Raw genomic sequence first — 25,295 nt, forward strand, 5'->3', positions numbered from 1 at the left:
AGTTGCTCCTGGACCATGAGTAGCATGGTTGCATTATGTTCCCATGACAACCTCATCCACAGGATTTATAACACTTAGGATTTATGCTCAAGTCTTAAGTGATTCTTGGGGTGACTGCCTCTGTAGATTAGGAAACTCTCCAGAGGTTTCCCGGCGTTCTTGGGATAAAACACTAACACCTGTCCTGAAGGAGACTTGTGGCATTCCTCTTTAATTTTCCTATAGGTTTGAACGGTGACAAAATGAAACTCAGGGAGGGGAAGGGTAAAAAGAAAGACAGACAGTGATTCTGATGTCTGGGACTGTGTCTCCGTTTCATTACCTCATGGTCCCCAGCCCTGTTTTTATAGGGAATGAGACAGGGACACATGTTTCATGGGAGGTGGGGGGAGAGACAAAGGGGTGTCTTAGACCTGGGAAAACAGGGAAAGTGCTGAGGAGGAGCCAGAAGGAAGACTGGGGGTCCCCTGAGAAGGAGTGTTGCCTCTTTCGACCTCACCCCCAGAGCAGCCAGTGGCTGTACCTGGGATCTGGTTTCCTGCTCTGCCTCACCTCCCGCCATTGAATTTCTGTGGAACCTGTGGTCTGTGTCCCTCTCTACTCAGGGAAATACCACTCAGGGGTTTCTATTTGAGCAGAATAGGACGGGCTGTGCCTGGATCCTGCCAGCCCTGAGCAGTGGGTAGGACAGGAGAAATACCCTTTACGAGCTCGCAGAGAAGCCTAGTAATAGAGTCTCAAACCTTGCTAGACCTAGAGCCCGAGGGACAGCTGAGGCTGTGCTGCCTGGAGCCAGCAGGTGGCAGACATGTCCTTTCTAGGTATGCTTGCTGAAGGAATCTGAACTGAACTAGGGAGGCTTCTCAGCAGAGCCAACCTGGCCCTTCGGACAGCCCTCCACCCCCTGCAAGTGCTCCACACTCACTTTATGACCCTGTTTCCACTCACAGAGAGGCTGTGGTGCCAGACGGAGGCAGCCCAACACCTGACTGGTATCCAGGTTTCCAGACGCTCACCTCCACTGTGTCAGAAGCAGGAAGAATGGGTACCTTTTGTCTTTTTCAGTCCCATCGTTCTATTCTGCTTTCCTACAGTCAGGGAATATTAGAAGAACCCCTGCTCCTGAGACTTGAGAATCCAAAGATGAAATTTAGTGGAGGAAGTGGTGTTGGATAGCCAAGAAATAAATAAGAAAATGGAGTGCTCCATCCAATTATTAAGAGCTGACAGTGAACCAGGGGTGGTGATAAATATTTGCCATACACATTTTGTCCTGATTACTGTCCAAGGCACTTGTCCATTCCGATACTATAATCATCAATTTACCCCAAAGCAGCAACACAGACTTGGAATGGGAGTGCCCATTTTCCAACAGAGTCCTTATTCCTAGTCGCCATGTCAGAGTCTGGGAGCCACAGTGTGCCCACACTGGCCTGCGTTGGTTTCTCTTGCTGTGGTAAATATTAGGACCAAGAGTAAGTGGGGAGAAGAAGGGGCTTATTTGTCTCATGTCCCCCCAGTTGCAGTCTGTCGTTGAGGAATCAAACAGGAGCAGAGGCAGAAACCTTGGAGAAGTGCTACTTGCTGGCTTGCTCCCGGGCTCATCTTGTTACTTTTCTTACACCTCCCAGGATCATCTGCCCACCCACAGTAAGCCGGGACCTCCTACATCAATCAATAATCAAGAAAATGCCCCACAGACCTGTCCACGGGCCAAATCTGCTGGAGGCAATTCCTCATCGAGAGTCTTCCCCACAGGTGACTTTAGTTTATATCAAGTTGACAGGACCAGCATAGAGAGAGATAGAAGAGTTCCTGACTCTCAAAGAGGCAGGTTTCGAGTGAGGGGAAATATCAAAGACCCTGCTATCGAGACACTTTATCCAAGTCCTATCCAGAGGGGTCTAGGGGAAGCGGCTGAGGGAGCCCCATAGCCACAGTGGCAGCACAAAAGGGTGTCTCAGCCAGTCCACTGTGGTGAACACATCTCAAGAAACATCTTTGTCAATGATAGGGAGTGCAAATCGCTGCCCATTTCCCCCTTCACCTCCATTCCTAGTTTAGAACAGCACACAGTCATAACTGACCAGTCTTTCTTAAAGGATTGGGCATGGCTGCCTCTTAAAAGGGGAGAGGGAATTTTTACACATGGACTTAGAAAGACTACTCCAGCTCTAAATGCTGGAGTTGGCTCACATTCCCTCTCTCAGCTCCTCTGGACGTGTCCCTGTGTGAAGTTGCTGGTTCTGGTTGCGGTTCTGTCTGTATTCTTTGCAAATGTTTATGTGGGATTTCCCAGAGTTGCATCACCTCATGTTCCTCCCACCAGTGAAGCATGAGGTTCCAGCTTCTCATGTCCTCAACACACTTGTAGTCATTACATGTACAGCACAAAACAGAAGAGGCAGTTTAAAGGAGGGAGGGTTTGTTCTCACTCACGGTTTCGGGGGACACAGTCCATCAGGGTAGCCAGTGCATGTTGGCCCTGGTGGCAGGAGCTTGCCACACAGTTTGATCGTATCCCAGCAGGAGCTGAGAGTGGAGACATGGACCAGAAGTAGGGCTGGTGTATAACCTTCAGTGCCCACTTTTTGTGGTCTGTATCAACCAGCAAGAGTCCATGTCTCAAAGATTCTGTTTGTAACCTCAGAAAATAGTGTCACCTACTGGGGACCAAGAGTTCAAAAATGATCCCATGGGGCTGGGGTGTGCTTCATAGCCAAACCACACTTGTTATTTTCCATTTGAAAAAATTATAGCCACTGTGATTGGTACAGAACACTGTCTCTTTGTTCTTTAGTAGCAAGGATTCTCAATTTGGCCCAGAATGTGCTCAGTGCTGTTTCAGTTGGTAGGCTCAGTGTGGCTGTGCCTTAATGCTCAGGTGAGGAGAGGCTCTTGTGGGGCGGATGCCCCAGGAGAAGGTCCCGGCAAGCAATCTCTGCAGATCAGTTCCTTCTTGGAGACCTCGGGGAAGTGCTTTATAGAGAGGAGCTAGCCCCAGACACCAGGGAAGTGGCTTCTGAAGGACTGCAGGGTGGGGGCAGGAGCTCAGGTCTCCCAGTTCTAACAGACCCCCTGTCCCTGGCTCAGAAGGACTCCAAGCATTCCCCTGCTACATGGCCCCAAGTTGTCCTACTTGGGTCCCTGCCTAGTTACCTGACAATGGCTTCATGTGACAACAGTGTGTAGAGATTGGCAGGGCGGGAAGGGGGTCAGGAAGGAAAAGAGAGCTCTCTAGACCCGGAGCACTTCTGGTTTAAAGTCACTGGTTTTCACACTGCAGCACATAGGGACCCTGTGGAGAGCTGGGGCCTGCAGGATCCCAGTGGGCGCAGGTGGGACCAGAAAATGCGTTTTCAACTAGGGCCTGGTGACTCTGTTTTTTGCCCTTATTTTTAGTGTGTGTGTGTGTGTGTGTGTGTGTGTGTGTGTGTGTGTGTGTGTGTGTGTCCATGACAGTCCATGCATGTGGAGGACAGAAGTTGATGTCCCATGTCTCCTGAATCTGACCTGAATTACAGCCAGTTCTCTTAGGCATGAAGTGCCTGGCCCAGGAAACTGAGTTCATGTTTCTCTTGTGTGGCTGCCGGTTAACATCTTGCCTCAGTTTCCCCAATTACAAAGAATCCCAGGGTTGGGGGAAGTGGTTTAGTTAGTAAAGTGTTTGTCGTGCAGACAGAGATTCAGTTCCCAAGGACTCATGTGGAAAGCCTGGCATGTGGCAGCATGTGCCTGTAACCCCTCTAAGGAGGGATGGAGCCGGGGGACCCTGGAGCTCACAGGCAGCCAGCTCAGCTGAGGAGGTGAGCCCCAGCCTGAGAGAGATCTGGGCTCAAAAATAAGGCAGAAGCTGGGTGTGGTAGAATGTGTCTTTAATTCTGGTAGAGGCAGGTAGATCTGATTTCTAGGCTAGCCTGGGCTAGACTTGATCTCAAAAAAGAAAAGAAAGATGAAGAGAGACAGATCGGAGATATCTGACACCAGCTTCTGGCCTCCAATGCATACACACTCATATACACACATACATGTATACACTCATGTACACATGTACCTACACATACACTCATGGATACACGTACACACACAGGCATGTGTACTCACGTATACACATACACACATGCATGTACACTCATGCACACATGTATACTCATGTGTACACATACACACACAGGCATGTGGACTTATGTATACACATACACACATGCATGTACACTCATGCACACACACAAGTATTAAAAATAAATCTTCAAAGTCCAGGTAAAGGTGAGTCTGTGGCGTTTTCTGAAGTGGATTCAGCCCTGACTGAAGTCTGATGACTTAGTTGGCAAGACCGAGCCGTTTCATGTCAGAAACTTCATCGCAGAAGCTTCCTGCGATGAGGAGAAGCCGCCAAGAGGATCCAGCTTCCTCTCTTGGTGGAGACCCCTGGCGTAAGCAGGATGCGGAGGCCGCACTCTAGCCTGGCACCTGTGGTTCCACATCCGCCAGCCTGGAGTGACCACCCACGTCACCACGGCTACGAGCACAGCAACTGGCTTTGGAGAGGTGGGTCTGAGCCCAGCTCGCTGGCCTGCCGTGGGTGCCGTCTTGGACGGGTTATCCTGTCTCTGTAGCCTGCCTTTATCTGTGAAAGCAGAGGGATGCTGGCCTGCCTCACAGGCTTGTCGGGAAGTGTAAACCACAAGAAATGTGTGGTAAGTCAGTGCATGGCCGGTTGAACTATGATGAGACATCCTTGTCAATGGATTGATTTTATTGCTACTATTTTCAAATTACTTGGTGAACAGGGTGTGGGGGGAGGGGCACGGTGTGGAGGGGAGGGGCACAGTGTGGGGGGAGGGGAGGGGAGGGGCACGGTGTGGAGGGGAGGGGAGGGGCACAGTGTGGGGGGGGAGGGGAGGGGAGGGGCACGGTGTGGAGGGGAGGGGAGGGGCACGGTGTGGAGGGGAGGGGCGCAGTGTGGGGGGAGGGGAGGGGCACGGTGTGGAGGGGAGGGGAGGGGCACAGTGTGGGAGGGAGGGGAAGGGAGGGGCACAGTGTGGAGGGGAGGGGCACAGTGTGGAGGGGAGGGGCACAGTGTGGAGGGGAGGGGCACGGTGTGAGGGGAGGGGCACGGTGTGGAGGGGAGGGGAGGGGCATGGTGTGGAGGGGAGGGGCACAGTGTGGGAGGGAAGGGCACAGTCGGGGGAGCCCTCACAGCACAAGGTCTTCCAGGAACTTATTTCTTGGGTCAATCACAAGCATGTCAAATCAGCCCCCTCCCCCACCGGTTCTCCCTGGGATCCTTGCCAAACCCTAAGCCAGGAAACCTTGTTATATTAATTATGAAGAGAAAGCATGTTTTATTTAAAATCCCGGCTGCTGGATTTTCTGCCATGCTGTTTCTCTGTGACAGCAGAATTTCTTTTGCATTTAGGAAATCTAATGCATTTAGAATATAAATATATGCGTGCTTATATACACATGTGACTTCAGCAACCTGATTTCCCTAAATACCAGTGTACACTGCAAAGCTAATGAGTTGGACCCCTGCTTGCAATCACATTTTTTTGTTTTGATTGTTTTTTTCCCCTCTTAAATCTGTGAGAAGTTTCAGTAGAATTCAATCCTTTCCTTTATCCAGAAGTCTTTGCTTAGGTTGGAGAAGAGGAGGGGACTCCTAGGCATGAAAGAGACTGCATTCTGGGGTGTTGGGGTTTCACAAAGGATGTCTCCCAGTGCTGCTCTGGGACATATGTGGATTGGAGTGCTGAGACTGGGAACTGGCCCACTACAAACTGGCAATAATGTTTCACCATCTACAGTGTGTTTGAACAATAACCATATAATCTCCCTCCCCATCTCTCTGTCTCTGTCTCTCTCCCTATCTCTCCCTCCCTCCCTCCCCCACCCCTCCCTCCATCAGTGAAGCGATGAAGGTGTAGAATGGTGATCCATAGGACTGACGGGGAGACTTGTGCACTCCCCTTCCCAGTGTGCACACGAAGGTGTGCTCACTGTTACAGAGTGTGCAATTTCTATGGAACCTTGGAGAGCTCTGTCTGTATCTGAGACGTTCTGCTTCTCAAATGCTGCCTGGCAACTACAAGACAAAGAGACTGCTCTGCACACTGACCTACACAGGAAAACTAGGTGGTGAGCGGAAGAATGTACTCCAATTTGCAATCTCTTATCCACACAGCCTGTTCTGGGGTTCGGTACCCGGGAAGATTCCAGAAGTGAAACAGTACAGAGATGTAAACAAACAAGCATTTTGTCCCTAAGGTCCCTTTGTGCAAAATCACCGTCTTTGCTCTGTTCTGGGGTGGAACAGGGCTAACAAGGCTTACTCTCATTATAACCCTGGAAGAATTCAATTTCATGGTGGTCAAGCGCGATGTGCCCCCAGCACTCTAAGAATCACCACTGACGATATTTCTAAGCCGTCCCTGGCTTTTTGGCAGTTGGGTGGCCTTTCTGTAAGGATGGGGGTCAGAGGACTCCGTCTGGCACAAGACAGCCTATCAACCCCCAACCTGTTACTTCTTTGGAGAGCAGGGACAACGCCACACAGCTAGGCTGGGGATGGACACTCGAATGATTTGTACAACAGATATGCACAAACCGATCTAGACCAGACATGAAGCACGGGAACAACACTTGGAGTTCATGGCCCTGTTGCTGCGTCTCTGCTTAGTGACTCTCTAAATGAAATCCCAGGTAGAAGCCAGGGAGATGGCTGAGCTGGTAAAAGTGCGTGCTACGAGGCCTGGTGACCCTAGTTCAATTCTCAGAAGCCACGGGGTGGAGAGAGGTACCTGATCCCCGCAAGTTTTCCTTTGTTCTACACACACACACACACACACACACACACACACACACACACACACACACACTAAGATGAAGAGGATGATGATAAAATGTTTTTTAAAGAAGAGCTTTTGATATAGATGATCCTAAGAATAAGTTAGCATGATGCACAAGACACCTTTTGGGTCAGCACTGATGCTAAGACTGTCTTCTTTCAGCTTCAGAAGCACATGGAGCCCATGACCCTCAGTCCCTGCAAATGACCGTTTGCTTCCAGCTAGGATGTGGCCCCTAATACCACATGCACCAAGAAACGTACTTAGGTCCCTAGGTACTTAGATGGTACTTAGGGACCCAGGCCTATCCTCTAAAGGTTTAAAGCTTATCTGTGTCATTTCCCAGCTGTGGGCCTTAGTTCTGTGTGTGTGTAAAGTGGGAACGTGACAGTACCTGTGACTTGGGGTCCTTTTGGCAGTGAACCAATCTTTAGCAAACTTTGGGGCTACTACTGAGGACCAACTCTACTATATGCTATCAGATTATTATTATTATTATTATTAATTATTATGTTATTGATAGAGGATCTGGCTGCATAGGCCAAACTGGCCTGTGTAGCTCACTATGTAGCCCAGACTGACCTGGAATTCACAATCCTCCTGCCTCAACTTCCTGAATGCTGAGAGACAACTGGTTATTATTTTTAGCTATGTAGGTAGGAAAGGCCACTCAGTCCATCAGGCTATGTGGCTTTGTCTCTCTATGAAGCCCCAAACTCTCCCAAGCATCCAGTGTGGTTATTTTGTCCTGGATGCAGTGTTCCAGGCCATAGAACATGAAGACTTCCCACACATCTGTCTGGCACACATCTGGGTAAGAAAGCCTATGAAAGCCACGAGTCCTTTCTTTGGAGTTGACTAAGCTCATTGCCTGAGGCTAGCTCTCATATGTTCTCTTTTATCCACTATTGACTTACAGTTTCATTGATAACCCTAAAAATTCTCTGGATCTTACAAAAAAAAATTGTGGAAGGGTTGGGGGCTGGGACTATTATCTTCGGGAACTTCAGACATATCCTGTCAACCCTTCGTGCCTGCAGACTTCAGGCAATTGTTTCCCACTGGGCTTTCCTCTGGGCCTCTGAGAATCACCACTGCCTTTTTGTACACCTCTGGGACAGCGGCTCTCAGCTCCAGGTGCCCGCCAAGAAATCACATGGTCAGATCACCCATCTTGATCGCCATCTGTGACTGCAGCCACCACATCTTCCCACCTCATAATTTGGCAAGAAAATCTTTTCTAAAACAAGTCACTTGGCAACTGAATCTGGAACTACGGGAGGGGGTTTGAGTGGAGCTAAAGATGTTATCTTATGAATGAACTAATGAGCAAGGCTGTAATTAATGCCATTCCCTCAGGAAACACTCCCAAAGGGAAACACAACTCAAAAGTGCTTAACCAGATTCAAGAAGTTTACGACTATTCTCGATCTCTCCCTTCCATATCGCTTCATCAGAGGGACTATGCTCTGGTCTTTACAGGGAAGTTGCACATATTCTGGACATTATCCGTGAAAAGAGCTAACACTGTGGGGTTGCGGGGGTGGGGGTGGGGCAGTTGACTCACCAGTAGAGAGCTTGCCTAGTACCCACTGAAGATCTTGGTTTTGATCACCAACACCACAAAGAGAAACAAAAGCAACTGAGCTAAGGTTTATGGAGGCCACACATGACCTTTTGTTGTCATGACCTTTACCTGGCGAACAGCTGGGTGTTGGTGATTACTCGGAGGCTCAGGGAGATTATTCGGCCACATACGCCACAGTTACCCTGTGACAAAGTCAGGACCATTGCCGGCTCCAGCTCCGAGGCTCCACATTCAAGCCTCAGTCTATAGCCAGCAGGAGACCCCAGGAATTCTATTCCTCCCTTCCCCAAGGATCCTGTCGACAGTTTCCCCACAGGGGTGCACAGAAGGGCCAGCATCTCCAGGACTGTCCAGCCCAAAGGTCTCCAGGGCCCTAGTCAAAGCCTTACAGTTTTCCCTTCCTGGCTCACCGCAGACTCCCTTGGGCCCTGGCTCATCTTCTCTGTCCCACCAACTATGGTCATGGGAAAGAGAAGAAAAAGGACTAGCCACAGGGTTTCTCCTCAAGTTGGATGCAGCTAAGTAAACCCTTTGCTGGGCTCACTTGAGCCACCAGGGAATCGCCCTGAGGCCAAAGCCCAGGAGTCCTTTTCTTAGTGTCCCCCAGAGGACTGGAGAATCTGACAGGGGTGCTAGGCCAGTGCCCTAATCTGCTCTCTCAGGGACCGGTTCTCAAAGGGGTCCTTGAGGTGTATACCAGATTTTATCTGTACTGTAGAGAATTTGTGTGCCCTCGTCATCTCTGTTGGGACGAATTCATGGAGGCTCTGCTCCAAGAGACTCATGCTACCCACATGTCATTACAAAACCACTCAGAAGTTCATGAGACAGTCTGCATACGCTCTTGTAGTGAGGCCACACTCAACTTGGCAATACCAGCCTTTCCCAATTTAAGATTTTCTTGCTTCAAACCCAGATGGCTTGATTTTGCTAAAACCCTCATAATCTCTCAACCATAGAAACTGGAAATGACCACTTACCCCGATGGCTGACTTCCCCACCAGGGCGATTAACAGCAGAACACGGAGATCCAGCATCCTGACCGATGTCTGCGCCGTTGAAGGCCTCTTGGTTTGCTCTCCCTACGATGATTTCTTTTCTTGTGTGTGCCTTTGGGAGTGGGGGTAGGGATGTCCGTCTCTGAGGATTCTGGAACAAATGAAGAGGATGCAAATTATTAACTAGGCATCAAATACTGTTTAATGTTTTGCAAACCAACTATCTTGATTAAACAAATGGTAACTTGGGGGTTGGGCAGAGTCAAGGGGTGCCTTGTCTTCTGCAGAAAAAAAAGTCTCCAAAGATAGCGGCTAAAATAAAGAGCCCATGGCTTGAGGGTGCTGTAGGAGCTAGTGAGTGTTCGTTGCTGTGGGTCTGTACACCACGCTGCTGTGTCACCCACAGGATAAAGGGCTCCAGATGAGGCAAGAACCTCTGCCACCTCCGGGAATGCCGATAGATTTCTGCTCTTCAACTCTCAACCAGAACTAAGGCACAGACTGGCCCCTAATAACATCACACTTTATATTCACGAAAGATAAATTAAAGATGCCAAACTGCAATTGACAAACATTGATTCCAGGCCCTTTGAAGCACTGTCCATAGTTGCTTATTGGCTTCAAAAGTTTTTTTTTTTAAACCTCATTACATAAGGTTTTTACTTTTTAATTATTTCCCCCTTTAGCTGGAGACTTTCTTTGATCAGTGGGAGGAAAAACAACCACGGTGCTCACTTTTGGGACAGTTGTTCCCAGTGTTCTCGATTTAGCAGCACAGGTTGTAGGTAGGGCTACAGAAAGCAGCAGTTACCTGGCGAGGGTGGGTTCTTGTGGACTCAATTGATCTCATCAATAGACATGATCCCCAGCTCCTGTCTGTCCACAGTAATCTATGCGGAGGCTCCAGGAATCCTCCAACCTGATTCTGCAATGTAGGCTTGAAACTGTGCCAGCTGATGCATGGGTGGTGCCCCACCTCTCCCCTCAGCCATCACACAGGGCACATGCCTTCAGTGCTCAGCCAGTGGCTGCTCCTACCTCTGGAAGCTAATTGCTCACCATGGCGGACCCCACAGGCCTGGTCCAGGAGGAGCCTGAAGTTGAAGCCCACTCATCAGATGGGCTTTGCTCTGCCAACTAATTTTTCACAAGACCATCATGAGGTACCTGAATTACTACCTCAGCAATATTTGTTCCCTCTCTGCTCCCTTAGACTGAATATTCATGAGGCTGGGCATCCTGTTAGATTACTGGTGAGCTCCCAACATGGGTGGACCCTCGGCAGATTTATGTGGGGGGAAATAAATAAGTGAACAATCACTTCATTGATGTAGCAATTGGGTGTGTCATATCAAGATGTCTTAATAGAGGCAGCTCCATGTGAAAACCAGACTGAGTGTGAAAAATCCGAGGCATTTATGAACTGCTCAGCACAGCACTGCCTGTTCACATTAGTAGCCTTAAAATACAGAAGTCTACCGTGAGCTGGGCACTGGTGTTTCGGGATGAAGGAGGTGGCCATCAACTTCACTCTTTGTGTACACATAAGCATGCGTGAATGTGTGTGTGTGTGTGTGTGTGTGTGTGTGTGTGTGTGTGTGTGTGTGTGTAAGTCAGAGGTAAACATCTGGTGTCCTTCTCTAAAATTCTTCACCTTGTTTCCTGAGAGAGTCTCTCACTGAACCCAAAGTTCACCATTTCAGCCAGACTGGCCTGGCCGTTCAGCAAGTGCTAAGATCCTTCTGTGTCCACCTCTCCATGATGAGGTTACAGGTGTGTGACACCAGGCAGGCCTGGCTTTGTATGTGGGTGCTGGGGATCCAAATTCAGGATGCCTGACCTACTGAACCATATCCTCAGCCTGTATGTTTCACTCTTAAGGGGCAGTGTTGGAGCCCATGCAGCAGGTCTACATAAAGAGAATGATTGAACCACGGGCCAGAGTACCAGTTGTCTGAGATGGTCTGTACTTGGCTTGGCTGGAGGAGGAGGTCTTTTGCTCCACCCCTTAGCATCCCTTTAAAAGCCCTAGGGCAGAGACAGTCAGGGCCTGATGGATTAGGATCCCGGCCTTCCCGAGTCTATCCTGCATATTCTCTCTTTTTCTCTCCCTTCTACTCTTCTAACTAGTATTTCCTGCTGCTCCTACTCAAGAGTATTCTGGGGAAATATGGGGGTGGGATGGCCCCCCACAGGGCAGGGTGAGGTTGGAAAAGTAAATTAGTTAACTGTAGTTAGTGGTAAGCACAAAAGGTGGAGGACTAGGTGATGGTGTAGGAATCGCACAGGTGGAAGGTTTGAGGAGACAGGGAGATGACAGTTGAGTGGGTCCCTGGGGTGTCCTGAGGCTGCTGCTGCTGGTCATCTGATCACAAAGCAAGGTCAGAGGGCACACAGGAGACATCACCAGCTTTCTGGTTTTGAAGCTGGAGTCAGGCAGGGAAGGTATGCCCAGCAGTCAATCTGACAGGATGCAGGCACCTCAGCTTTCTCTCTTCGGTCTCACGAATTAATGAACTTCTCACTTGGTGGAGAAATGCCCAGAAAACAAACCAGAAGCTTCTCTTCTTGTGTCAAAAGGAAGTGGCCAGGGCAGCTTTGCTGCTTGTCTTTGTAATCTGGATTCATTTCTCTATCAGGCAATCTTTCCTTTCTCAGTAAAAAAGAAAAAGGGGGTGAGGTGGGCAGGTTTTCACTTTTTGTAATAACCACAGGCCTCCAACACATTGTCTCTTGTTTCCCCAAAGTTTATTACCATGATAGTATGAATTGAATACATTTCTACACTACACTTTCTAGAGAGAATTCTCTAGAAGGCCCTTGATCCTTTGGTTCTGTCGGACAAAGAGGACTGGCTTATCATGTAATCTGTGCTCATCTGGGGAGCTTAAGCAGTCACTTGAGAGCTGTGCTTTTCACATCTGAGCAGAGAGCGCTCGGTCCTGGTGTGGTGGATATTTCAGCTGCCACCGCTAGGCTATACTTTGGGTACTCTGAGTACCAGGTTCTCATGTGTTGGGTTACACGCATGCCTCTGAATGGAGCCCTGTCCTATGCCCCAAGCTTGGGGACGCTGGTTTGTAGTGAGCCGCTCCTTCTGTCCTCAGGAAAGGCACCCTCAGAGTCCCAGCTGGGACAGATCCTTTCTGGTGTGCCGGGGACTCTTGCTAACAGAAGCCACATGTTGTGGCCAGATGGAAATGACTCATGTTTGCTCATTGTCTTCAAAGCCAGTCTTCCTCCTGCCAAGCCTTCAATGTGGAGAGACAGCAGTCTGGACTCACAATAGATCTAGCATCCAGCCCCTTGGCCATGCCTACCATGTAACTCTGGGCCAATTGTCTAATTCCTCAGAGCTTCAGTTTTCCCACCTGTAAAATGGACACACAGTCCCGTCTTCACAGCATTACTGAGAGGTGTGTATGAGAGGGCAGGGCCAAGGGTAATGTGCTTAGTCAAGGGCCTGGCAGGGAGTAGAACTCTGCAGAGCACGCTGGCTATGACGTCAAGACTTTCCATGGGATGGCTTTTTGGGGGGGAAGGTCCCGATTGCTAACTAGCCTCTCTGGAAAGAAGGTGAGCAAACTTTTCTGAACAGTTCGGAGAGTATAAATAGGTTAGGTTATTTCTGGCCAGAGTTTCTACAGCAACTTCTCAGCCCTGTCACTGAGTCACAAACGCAGCCAGGGACCAGGTTGATGCCAAGACCATGGTCATGTTCCAGGGCAGCTGTGCAAACGATAGGGTCACAGCTTTCACATCACTGCCGCAGGAGAAGGAGGCACACAGATAACTCAGTGCCCTGGGTAGGACGGGAAGGACCCCGGGTGGGTGTAACATGGCTTCCTCAAGCGAACCCAGAAGGCACTTTATTTCTCAGGACCACAACAGACATCTTTGTGGGGTCGAAGACAAGGGTTCACTTAGCCACTCATCCTGCAAGCATTTGCTAAGCACCTACTTTAGGGCTGGGCAGTGAGCTAGGGAATAAGGAAGACAGGCCCAGTTCTAGTCTCAGAATTGCCCCCATCTTACAAATTCCCCCCGCGGTGGCTATCTGCAGACAGGTTCTTCGTGCCATCCCCAACAAGAACTTAGGTGCAGAGATGCAGCTCTCTCTCACTGTGCTCATAGCCCCCTGTTTTTAGAGCTTCCTGTCCCCTCCACTGACTTCTAGGGGCACTCACCTGGGAAGGGCAGGGGATGTTAGCTTTTCTCCATTCTAGCTGGTTGGTATTTTCAGAGTTGCTGCTCTGTGATCTGAGGCTTGGCAGATGCTGGACTGTGCCCAGAGCGTGAGAAGACATCAGCACTTATCGGGCACCTTTGCTTTCTAGGGACATTTATAAGCACATGGAAGTCTTCCTAACTCCCACACAAGGTGCTTCGGCCCATTTTTCGTTAAGTGAGGTATAGAGAGGCTAAGCAATTTGCTTAAGGTCGCGTAAGTGGAAGCAAGGCCAGGATTCCGACCTTTCTGGTTTCCGGGCAAATGTTCCTGGCACGCAGACCCTTGGGTGTTAGGGTGGCTTTCCTGTGAGCACTCATTGGCAAAGGTTACCTCTTTCCTGTTCAGCACCCACCTTTCCCTCTTACTGTTACTTGTTGGGGTGTCCAGTCCCCAGAGTTTACTGAAGAAAGACGTCCTTTTGGCAGTAGCATCCCTGTGGTCTTAAGTTGGGTGTCGTGGGAGACAAAGCTGCTGATATTTGGGTGCAAGAAGTCTATTGGGGTGACACTTTCAGGATCTCTATGTGGAGGAGGCAGGGTTAGGTGAAGGGAGGAGTTGACTAGCAGTACAGTCACAACAGAGGCATACCCTCTGGAAAGTTCTGGTGAGTAACTGCTAGCCATACGGACATTTAAATTTTCAGTTTGGGGCTGAAGAGATAGCTTACTGGTTAAAGGCACTGGCTGCTCTTCCAGAAGATGTATTTGTTTCCTAGACCCACATTGGAGTTCACAAGCATATGTAACTCCAGTTCTAGAAGGTCCCAGCACCCTCTTCTGGCCTCTGAAGGCACTATACACACATGGTACATGCATACATGTATCTGGGTGCGCATGTGCACATACACACAAGTCTCCTCAGCCCTTTACTCCCTGTTAACACATGCTTGTCCAAGTGGACACCACCTACTGACTCCTCCGCAGCCCTCACATCGTTCAGCCCGTTTTCACTTCTATTTTCCAGCCTATAAAAACCCAGTGGGATTATGTCATAGCCCTATAAAAAACTCTTAGTATCTTCCTTTTGAGCTATAAATAAGCCCCACATTCTACCAAGGCCCTGCTTCATCTGGCCTCTGCCAACTTCACCAGCCTGTCACTTGTGTGCCGTTCTCCTTAAGATCATTCTCTGTGTCCCATTGCCTTTCTCCCACTTAGGACTTGCTGTGAAGCAACGTTGATAAATGTTTGTTGGATGGATGCAAAGTTGAGGGGTGGGCGATAAATATATGGATCAGTGAATAGAGAAATGGTTAGATGATGGGTGATGGGTAAACAGAGGATGTATAGATGGGTAGATGGAGAGAGGGATGAAGTGAGGGATGGATAAAAGGGTAGATGGTTGAGTAGATGAGTGGAAAGACAATAGAAGGGTAAATGGATGGATAAATGGGGTAAGGGGTGCATGGATAGGGTGTATGGCTGGCTGGATAAATGACCAAATATATAGGTGAATAGGTAAATATGTGAATGAACATATATATGGATCGATGCATAGATGAAGGGATGAATGTAGATGAAAACATGTACACAGGGCTAGATAAATAGATGGACAGATGGAAGGATGAAGGAACAGTGGACAGCCGTGTTTGAGAAGACAGAAGCTACTCTTGTGCCAAAGTTCATGGCCAAGTTAGGAGCTCCAAACTGTGAGGTGCTCCCCTTTGCCACATGGACTGTGGCTTGAAGTCACTGATAGTTCTGTCCACTGTGAGCTTTGAAGAGACATGGGAGCCCTGGCAGAGCCCAGCCCGATTTCAAGACACACCATAGCCCCTCCCCAGCAATTGATTTACCCATTTGTACACATTTGCCCGTGTGTCTTTTCTTTTATCTTCAGTGAGACTTCAGTATTTCTGCTCGCATTTGAAAGTTCCTCTGTTGAGATGGTTGTCTAAGGCAGGGAGTGTCATGCCCGTCCCCCCCCCCCCCCCGCACTCGCTCCCATCCCATCAATCAGTTCTGTGGAAACACAGCCTGCCTCCATGGATCTGCAGCCTCACAAAGAGCCATCACCTGGGCTGTGTGATGCTTCTTGCTCTTGGCGTATCTTTGATTTATTAAACATTTTTTAGTAAAATTCTGCATACATTTAGCATGTGGAAGACCCTCTCCCTCCCATGAAATAGAAAACCTGAAAGAGGGAGGGTCTAGTGATTTGGGTGTCTAGATTTCCTGGATTTCTGAATCCAGTGTACCAATGTTCTTAACACCTCTTCACTTTGAAGGAAGACAGACCTCTGAGTCCCTCTCTAAAATGAATTTCTAGACATTTCCTGGCAAGCTGGCTTCCTAAAGTACATTAGTATGTGGGTTTTGTGCTGTGCTAGCAACAGACTGGGTTGGCATCAGACAGAGCCAATGGAAAAGCCATTGGCTCGCTGTGTTATTTTGGATAAGTTGCTTAGTCTTTCTGAGTATCCCTTAATAAGTTTTTTTTTTTTGCTTAAATGTGCAAGATGATATTTTCAAAGTTGTCTCAAAATCAACAGATAATTAATTTGTATTAATTTGCCTTCCTTTCTTTGCCTACTTTACATTGTCCTTTTCCTTTGTGGGGTTGGGATTGAACCCGAAACCTCACCTATTCTAGCCTATCACTGATCTGAATCCCCAGCACTCTTCTTACTTTTCGTTTTGAGACAAGTGTCTCACCAAGTTGCCCAGGCTGACCTTGAACTCACTTTGTAGTGTTGGCTTTGAACTCATGATCTTCCTACCTGGGTTATCTCTACTTCTTCATGGAAAGTATACACGTTGTTTTCCAAGTGAGCACAGCAGTCAGCTGAAATTTTACAAAATGAGTGAGGCAAGGGTAGAGACAGCATCAGATCCTCAGAGAAGTGCCACCCAGCTGTGTGACACCTCTCACTGAACACTCATTCTTCCACCCCTTTGTGGAAGTGGATACCACTGCATTCTAAGGCACACCAGAGACCGTCTCTGTGGAAGAGTCTAAAAGACAGATCCATAGACACTCGTGAAAGTGGGGCCCTTGCCAAAGCACCTGGCAGCTAGAGGAGGAAGGCATGTGGAAGAATGGTGGGAACACATGGTTCCACCCATCATGGTGGGACACAAATCCTCACCCTCAGTGTGCATTCCAACCACAGACCTTTATGTAGAGTAACACCAATAGTTACCTGGGCGATGATCTTCATTGATGTAAGTGTGTGTGTGTGTGTGTGTGTGTGTGTGTGTGTGTGTGTGTGTGTGTAGTGCAGACTTTGAATATGGGAGTGGAGATGAGAAGCCTCACTCACAGCCCTTGTTTTTGAGTTTCAGTTTTCTTCTGTGATGTGGGGGACATTAGGACGTATCTTATAGAATTGTAACTCCATGGGTTAGGATGGTCCAAGTTCAAAGTTGCTTGGGCTCATCTGAGACTGTGAAAGCAGCCCACCCTCCAGTGTCTACAGAAGGCTCTTCCAATCTTACAGTCTCTGGAGTCATTACTAAGCAAGCCAGAGAGCCAAATGGGGTCCGATGTTACTGTCTCAGGTCCCACCGAGTCAGTCAGCACAAAGATCGTTCAAAAGACACCTCTAACAAATGAACAATACTGAAGTAGACAATTAAGTAAAGGAATGAACCTTTGCCCTAGTCTGTAAAAAATAAAAGATGTGGGAAGAAGGCTGACTGTCCGTTGCCTTCAGGGTGGACATTCAGGTTTACACAACCCTTGGGCAGTTTACCGTTGGCTGAGCTGTGCTTGCAGAAGTGACGCTTTCCCTAAGTGTGTTGTGAGAATGCCTGAAGACTCAGCCCGAGGACTAATGGGAACCTCCCCTGGGTGTCTGTGCATGCGGTGGAACTGCTTTGTAGGTTAGCCACTCACCATGTAGTAAGAGTGAGCAGCAGAGAGGCATGGCTCCCGCCACCTCTTGTCAAGAGAGTCCCCTATTATTTCTAGAAGAGCCTGGCAGTTACTAAAAGCTTGGTTGGCTCATGTCAGTCTACAGTGTCTAAAGCAGTGGGTCTCAACCTTCCTAATGCTGAGACCCTTTAATACAGTTCCTCAAGTTGTGGTGACCCCCAACCATAAAAATTACTTTCATTGCTTCTTCATAACTTCATTATGTTGCTACTGTTGTGAATTGTAATGTAAATATCTGATATGCAGGATATCTGATGTGTGATCCCTGTGAAAGGGTCATTCTACCCCAAGGGGGTTGAGACCCACAGGTTGAGAACTGGTGCCCTGAGGGGTTTGGAGCTGTGCTTGGCAGGTGGTACAGGTACAGCTGGTACAGGTACAGGTGGTACAGACCCCAAGGCTTAAGCTGTCACTGCCCTATGTGTGGAACAGAATCCCTGAATTCTAGAAGACAGGACAATGTGACTCTGACTGAAACTTGGCCCATGGGTTGGGGTTAATTTTCTTGGGCCATCTCCACACCCTGAAGCAAATGAGTGACTTCCCTGAGCCCCAGTAGTCCACACCATAAACTACAGTTCATTTGACCTTCGAGACAATGTCGTTATTCGGGGCTGGCATGGGTCAGAAGTGCAGTGCCCGTGAAAGCATGCCGTCCATTCTTTCCTTGCTCCCGCCGCCGACCTGCCAGTTTCCCGGCCTGTTGCGTATTGATCCTGGGGTGTGACTGTACTCTGTGCCCTGCAGCTCTCCCGCTGCTGACTGTGTCAGCCCCGCTTGACAACCCGCCCGGCAGCGGGCAGTTTTGTCTTCTGAGTAGCTCTGTCTCTGGAGTTTGCGCTGTCCTCTGACCTGCTGACTGCGCTGGAGGAGCTTGCCCTCAGGCGGAGAGGTGTGAAGAGGACGTGAAGCAGCAAGCCGTCTGCTTGTGCACCTGTCAAGGAGCTTCCACCCCGACTTCTCCACCCCGCTTCAGCTCCAGGCCACATTACGTACAGGACAAAGTTCAGATGGATTCATGTGGCACAAGAGGCCCTGGTCATCTGCTCTCAGTAGTGTGTGCCCTCTCCTCCGCCTTCCCGGCTCAACTCCTCATGACCGTGCCCACCCACTCCAGCACATTTCCTAAACACGCGTCCTGACTAATGTCTTCATTTTTCATACTCCAGGGCTCACTGCTGAGGGAAGCCTTCTCACTTTCTGGTTTTGGAGAGTCCCACACATCCTCTATCTAAGCTCAAAGGTCTTATCTTCCCTGGAGCTAGCTCTCCACTTACAGAAAGGCCACTTTGGCATCTTGTCCACCTGTGGCCTTAGGACCCTGGTGTGTCATTCTGGGGACACTTCGGGGCTGACACTGTGCTCAGTTGGTGCTCAGAATTGTCTCCTGAAGGTGTAAACGTGGATGCATCACTTTATGGATGTGTGAGAAAACCCAGATCTCAGAGGGATGGCTGGGAGGGGTGTGGCTGGGAGGGAGAAGGGAAGGAAGAAGAGAAATCGCAAGGTGTGTTTAGAAATGGAGTAACAGAGACGGCAGGTCCCTGAATTCAGTCTGTGTCTCCTCAGACACCAATCTTTGTAGTTCAGTCACAGGAAAGTCAGCAGCAGCCAGCGAATAAAGCACACGGCAGTAAACGGGCCTGTGGAAACTGGTTTTCTCTCTCCAGCTTCCACTTTGTAACTGTGACATCATTCAAACTGATCTCACACTGGAGGTTCCCCCTGCCTTGGCACAGGCCACTATGCCTGGTTCTTGACGTGTAGAGAGGTCTCCCTACACCACCCCTGCTCATGATCATGGGAGCTTACTCAGCTTGACCCTTGTCCTGGCTTCCATTCAGACCATCGTGGGGAGCCTGCTCTGAGACCTGCTGCTGTTCACAGGCGGGAGCATTGGAGCAAAGCTGCTGAGGGCTTGGATCATGGGGCCCCTGAGAGATGATTCTTTTATACTGTGGTATTTGATATTAATATGAGATTTTGGAGATAAGCAAGAAAAGGTTATGGTTTAACAATAATGTATTTGTGTGTCAGGTTGAGAAGGAGTCAATTGTCCTGGTTAGTTTTTTTATATTCACTTGTCACAGGTAAGAGTCATTTTGGAAGAGGGAACCTCAATAGAGAAAAAGCTCCTACCGAATTGGCTGGTGGAAAAGTCTGTGGTGCATTTTCTTGACTGATTGATGTGGGTGGACTCGTCCCACAGGGCATGGTGCCACCTCTGGGTGTGTGGTCCCGGATGGTATAAGAAAGCAGGCTGAGCAAGCCATAGGGAACACGCCAGTAAGCAGCGCCCCTCTGTGGTCTCTCCTTCAGTTCCTGCATGCAGGTTCCTGCTCTGACTCCCTGGATGGGGGACTACAAACCATAGGGTAAAATAAACCCTTTCCTCCCCAAGCTGCTTTTAGACATGGTGTCTTATCACAGCAACAGAAACCTAACTCAGACACAAGTGTGGTAATCTGGGTTTGCTGTTTAGCCCTTTGAGGCCATTGAGGTGATTTGGATGAGAGAACATATGTGAAGGCCTAGGGCGGGACACTCACAGGGTGTGAGCACCTGCTGAGTCAGGATCCCTGCCTGGACTACTGAGACGCAGCAGCCATCAGCTACCATACTTACAACCGAAACTTAGTAATGGCTTCATCTGACACGTTGGGAGTTCCCCCCTCCGCCGTTCCCTCCTCCGCCATTCCCCCCTCTGCCGTTCCCTCCCCCCTCTACCGTTCCCCCCTCTGCCGTTCCCCCCTCTGCTGTCACTGTCAATGATCTTCTAGGCTCTATGGTAATCTGTATTTGCAGCCCCATGCCACTCAGTTCTCTCGTGAAGCAGACAGTCTGTCTGTCCCGTGTCATGAGCATCTGAAAAATCATAAGAGAACCCACGGCACACATTCCTGGCTGGTCTTCCGGGAAGAAATCACACATTGCCCCGAGGCCACACTCATTTTGCTGTTTGTTGCTCTTGGGACTTTGTGGCCACACCGCAACCAACGCATCCCAAGGGCCTCTGGGGCTAGGCCTCCCTTTAGGTGGGCATCTTCTGGTCCCTCCTCATGAAACTGACTCTCTGTTCTTGTTCTTTGCAGAGATGATTTTGGAATGCTTATGCGGCAGATAGTTCCAATCCCAAACAGGAACGGCCTGATATGGAGAATTGTGGAAAACTTTCAAGTTTTTGAGAGATACTTAATTCACAAGTGATACACTAATCAAGTGGCCAGGGCCTCATTCATACCAGGCAGGCTTGCAGGGCTGGTGCAGTCTGGCTGGCAAGAACTGACTGCATTTCCTGCCCTCAGACCAGCAGCTTGAAGTCAGCCACGTGGGCGTATTTACAACCCAGAGCCAGTTTCAAGTTTGCCGGCCTGCCCAGCACCTGCTGGAAATGAGAACCAGAGAGGTCAACTGCATCTCAGGGTCACGCTGCACACTGGTTGAGAGGTGCCAGGAAGGGCATTTTAGAAAGGTTTGAATTGGACATCAGGTAGGTGCAGAGTGGGTAGATGGGGAGATGGATCCACACTTGGTTACATAGATAAATACATTGATAGTACATACAATGGCTTCCAAAGGTGCCCATCCATCCCTCAGAACCCATGAATCCAGAACTTCCTGTGTCAAAAGGAAGTTTGTAGATGTGATTAACTACGAAAACCTTCTGGTAGAAATGTGACTTTAGACTATCTGGAAGTCTTGTTTTTGTTTTGTTTTGTTTTTTGTTTGTTTTTGTTTTTGCTGTTGTTTGCTTGTTTGTTTGTTTTTTTTTAAAGCCATGAATCCTTTAAGAGGAGCAGAAAAGCTTTCCTGGCTGTGTCATAAAGACAAGAGAAGAGATGCTGGAGATGTGAGAGGCAAGCCTTTGAAGTCGGACAGAGGGGACCATGAGCCAGAGGGGCCTGCCAAGCAGAGAAATGGCCCTCTGCTGATAGTTGGCATGAAAGTGCAGGTCAGTGAGGAAACTAGCCCTGCCTCCACCTTGATTTTAACCCACAGAGACCTGTGGCTCATGGTAGCATGCTTGCTTAGCATACATAAAGTCCTGGGTTCAATTCCCAGCACTATATAAACCTGGTATTGGTAGTACCTGCCTATAGTCCCGGCACATCAGATGTTCAAGGTCATCCTCAGTGGCATTGGCCAGCCTGAGATACATGAGACCTTATCTCACAAAGGAGTAGGGGTAGGCAAGAGGAGCCGGAGTGGAGGTAATTCCAGGGCTCTGATGTCAAGGGACAGTGACAGTTGTGACTGAGTGGCATGGGGCTGCAAATGCAGATTACCATAGAGCCTAGAAGATCATTGACAGTGACAATGGAGGGGGGAACGGAGGAGGGGGGGAACAGCAGGGGGGGAATGGCAAAAGGGGGAGGGAAGGGCAGAGGGGAGGAGGGAAGGGCAGAGGGGAACGGCAGGGGGGGACGGGAGAGGGGGGAATGGCAGAGGGGGGAACGGCAGAGGGGGGAGGGAAGGGCAGAGGGAGGGAGGGGGGAACGGCAGAGGGGGGAACGGCAGAGGGGGGAGGGAAGGGCAGAGGGAGGGGAGAATGGCAGAGGGAGGCTGTGGCACTGAACTTCTGGGAAGAGAAGGACAAGGGATCAGTGAGGGCCTTTGGTCCATCTAGAAAGTCCCACCCACATCGTGACCCTTCTGGAATATGGTTCCCGGTGACCTTGGAATAAAAAGCTACCAGGAGCCCGGAATCCATCGGATGTCCAAGAGCGGGTGAGAGCGTCACACCTGTGCTTCCTGCTTCTGGCCTGCTCCCCGGATTTTAGGCCCCGTCTCCTCCCCCTTTGCAGGAAGTTAGGCCCCAAACTCAGCAGTTTGGTCTTAAAGGAGGAAAGGGCTGGGCCTGTCTGCTGCAGTCTAGGTGATTATTATGAAACGCAGGGATATGATCACCCCCCAGAGCCCACTCCCACCTCCAGAGAAAGGAAGAAGGAACAGATTGCATCGGCTGGTTTAGCAAACCCCCAACTTCCCCTCGACCCCGGACCTTGTTGCAGGAAGCCAAGCTAGGGACAGGCTCAGACCTGCACTGATGGTGCACAGCCCCTTCCTTGGTCTTGTCACTCAGACTTCGTGGGGGGAGGGCAGTGATTTGAATTTCTTGCCAGAAACTCATCTGTGTGGACAGAATTCAATATTTTTCTTCCCCAAAGCTACTATCTATCTATCTGGGGTGATTGATTCCTACTTTCCTATAGCACTAGACCCGGTTTGCTGAGGAAGCATTTCTAAGTGGCAAATTGCACAGACAGAAGTAGACAAAGCTAGAGTGGTCGCCGTCCCAGATTTTCCTCAGCAGGATTTTCCCTCCCAAAGGGGTAGATTGCTGCTCCTGACAGAAGACGTGTGCTCACTTCATCCACTGCACAATGCCGTGAGATCAGAATCGCAGGCTCTGTGTTACATGAATCTTGAAAGTTCTTATTAATAAAAACAAACCTGGAGCCAGGTACTGGGGTGAATGCTGGAAGATCAGAGAAGCAGAACAAGCCACAGCTTCCTCACCTTGCCAGTTCCTCAGCTGATCTTGTTTCCTCAGACTGGAAGCTTCTGAGTTCTCATCCAAATGGATCTCAGCTGAACTGCTGCTCAAAAGCCTAAAAGCTTAACCAACTCTAGTTCCTGATCCTTACGCCTTATATACCTTTCTGCTTCCTGCCATCACTTCCTGGGATTAAAGGTGTGTGTCACCATGCCTGACTGTTTCCAGTGTGGCTTTGAACTCACAGAGATCCAGACGGATTTCTGCCTCCAAAAGGCTAGGATTAAAGGCATGAGTGCCACCATTTTCTAGCCTTTGTATCTAGTGGCTGTTCTGTTCTCTGACCCCAGATAAGTTTATTAGGGTGCACAATATTTTGGGGAACACAATACCACCACAACTCTGTTCCAAGTGAGGCCAGCTGGGCAGCTGCCTGAGTCTACTGCTTAAGGCACATGTGACCTTGGATGAATCAATGCCTGCTGTCAGAAAGTGTGTTAGTTACTCCTCTTCGTATAGCCAAACACCTGGGGAAAAAGTTAAGGAAGGGTTTGTGTGTGTGTGTGTGTGTGTGTGTGTGTGTGTGTGTGTGTGTGTGGTGGTGGTGGTGTTATTGTTGTTTTATGGCTTATAGTTTGAGCACAGTCTACTGTGATGGGAAAGCAGTGGTGTCAGGGTCTTGAACCGCTAGTCACACTGTGTTCACGGTTACAAAGCAGAGGGAGATGGATGCAAACACTCAGCTTCCTTGTCCTGTTAATCCAGCCCCAGGCCATGTGCATTGGAGGCCACTGCTCACGTCCACAGGTCTTACTGCCTCAGTAAACCGTTCTGGAAATCCTCTCACAAACACACTCAGAGGTGTGTTCTGTGCTGATTCTGAAGTTCCGTCAAGCTGACAATCAAGGCTGGCCACCGAACCCAGGAGAGCTTGGGATTCATTCGAGTGGCTTATCTAATGATGGCTGACTGCCAATGGAAAGTCCACGGGCTGGATGTTTCATCGGGTCCTCAGCATACGCTAGAATCCTGAAGAAGAAGGCAATAATGCCAGTGAAGGAATGAACTTGCCAGAGAGAGTGAGGACAAGCAGGAGAGGGCAAGAGCTTTCTTCTTCCATGTCCTCTGGATAGGCTGCCACCAGGTGTGGCCCAAGTTAGAAGTGGATCTTCCCACTTCAAATGATTTAATTAAGAAAAATCCCTCACCAGCGTACCCAGCCATTTGGGTTTTAGTCCCAGATGTAGTCAAGTTGACAATCAAGAGCAGCCCCACAACTGTCAAGCAGCTTCTTGTGTCAGGTTCTCTGTCCCTTTAGAACGTGACCCCCTTGGTGTTGCTGAGAAAGTGCCTTAAGACACCATCTGCCTTCCTTCGCTCTCAGTTAACTTGAAGATCACTAATTTGGGTGGCAACGTGGCTGGAGGACACAGTGTTAGCTTCCCACTAGCCTAGCCATTACAGCATGTCTGGATGGGTCATCGTCACAGTGGCCTAGGCAGCTGTGCAGGGACTCCAAAGCCTTTTGTTTGGTTTTGAAGTAACGCCTCACTGTGTAGCCTGGGCTGGCTTTGAACTCACTAGCCTCCTGCCTCAGTCTCCAAAGTGCTGAGACTACAGGCATGGGCTGCCATGCCTGGTGTTGAAGGACGGTTTTCTTCTGAAAACACTAGCTCTTCACTTGGCTCTGTAGACATGTGATGGATGGCCAGAACTAGTGAAGGTGTGCCAGCTCTCCCTTCATGTTCTGCCTGTCTTCTGTGTCGTCTTAACCTACGGGTCAAATGCCACTCAGTTCTGCACATCAACATGTCAATCACTGAGAAATCTGCCCAGGACAATGACGCAGGGCTAACTGGATCCAAAAGGCATGTAGCAGCCGCCATGAGCCTGGAGGAGGGAAGTGAAATGGCACTCCAGTTCCTGGGAGATGGCTGCTGTTCCTGAGAAGACGGGAATGCCCCTTTATCAGCACATGCCTCCCCCTTGTTATTCCCATTCTGTATCCGTGACTCCTCCACACTCCTGGAGTCCAGGAGCTGATTCGCAAGTAAAATTCTGTTTGGTCCATCCTTCACCCACTGAATAAAGCCTTCTTCTTTCCTACCAGTTGTCCACGGACATTGGTTTTTCCAGGAGATGAGTTTGGACCCTGGTCTGGTCCACTCAGAGCCTCAGTTTCCTTCCCTTTCAGGGTCTTTGTGAAGGTTAGATGTTCCTCCTAGCCTAGACTGTGTGTACCCAAGTGTGACAACAC

At 49.3% G+C, this 25,295-nt stretch overlaps 1 protein-coding gene across 1 annotated transcript in view; it reads right to left on the bottom strand.

The window, feature by feature from the left end:
• Positions 1 to 9,473, bottom strand: part of Habp2 (hyaluronan binding protein 2) — a 32,560-nt gene extending 23,087 nt beyond the window's left edge. The window contains exon 1 of the mRNA XM_052713396.1: positions 9,417 to 9,473. Within this exon, the coding sequence (XP_052569356.1) occupies positions 9,417 to 9,473 (57 nt within the window). The remainder of the gene's footprint in view (positions 1 to 9,416) is intronic.
• Positions 9,474 to 25,295: the final 15,822 nt, after the last annotated feature.

Source organism: Peromyscus californicus, unplaced genomic scaffold, assembly GCF_007827085.1.
Source record: "Peromyscus californicus insignis strain IS unplaced genomic scaffold, ASM782708v3 Scaffold_4__1_contigs__length_199733344, whole genome shotgun sequence".
Lineage (NCBI taxonomy): Eukaryota > Metazoa > Chordata > Mammalia > Rodentia > Cricetidae > Peromyscus > Peromyscus californicus.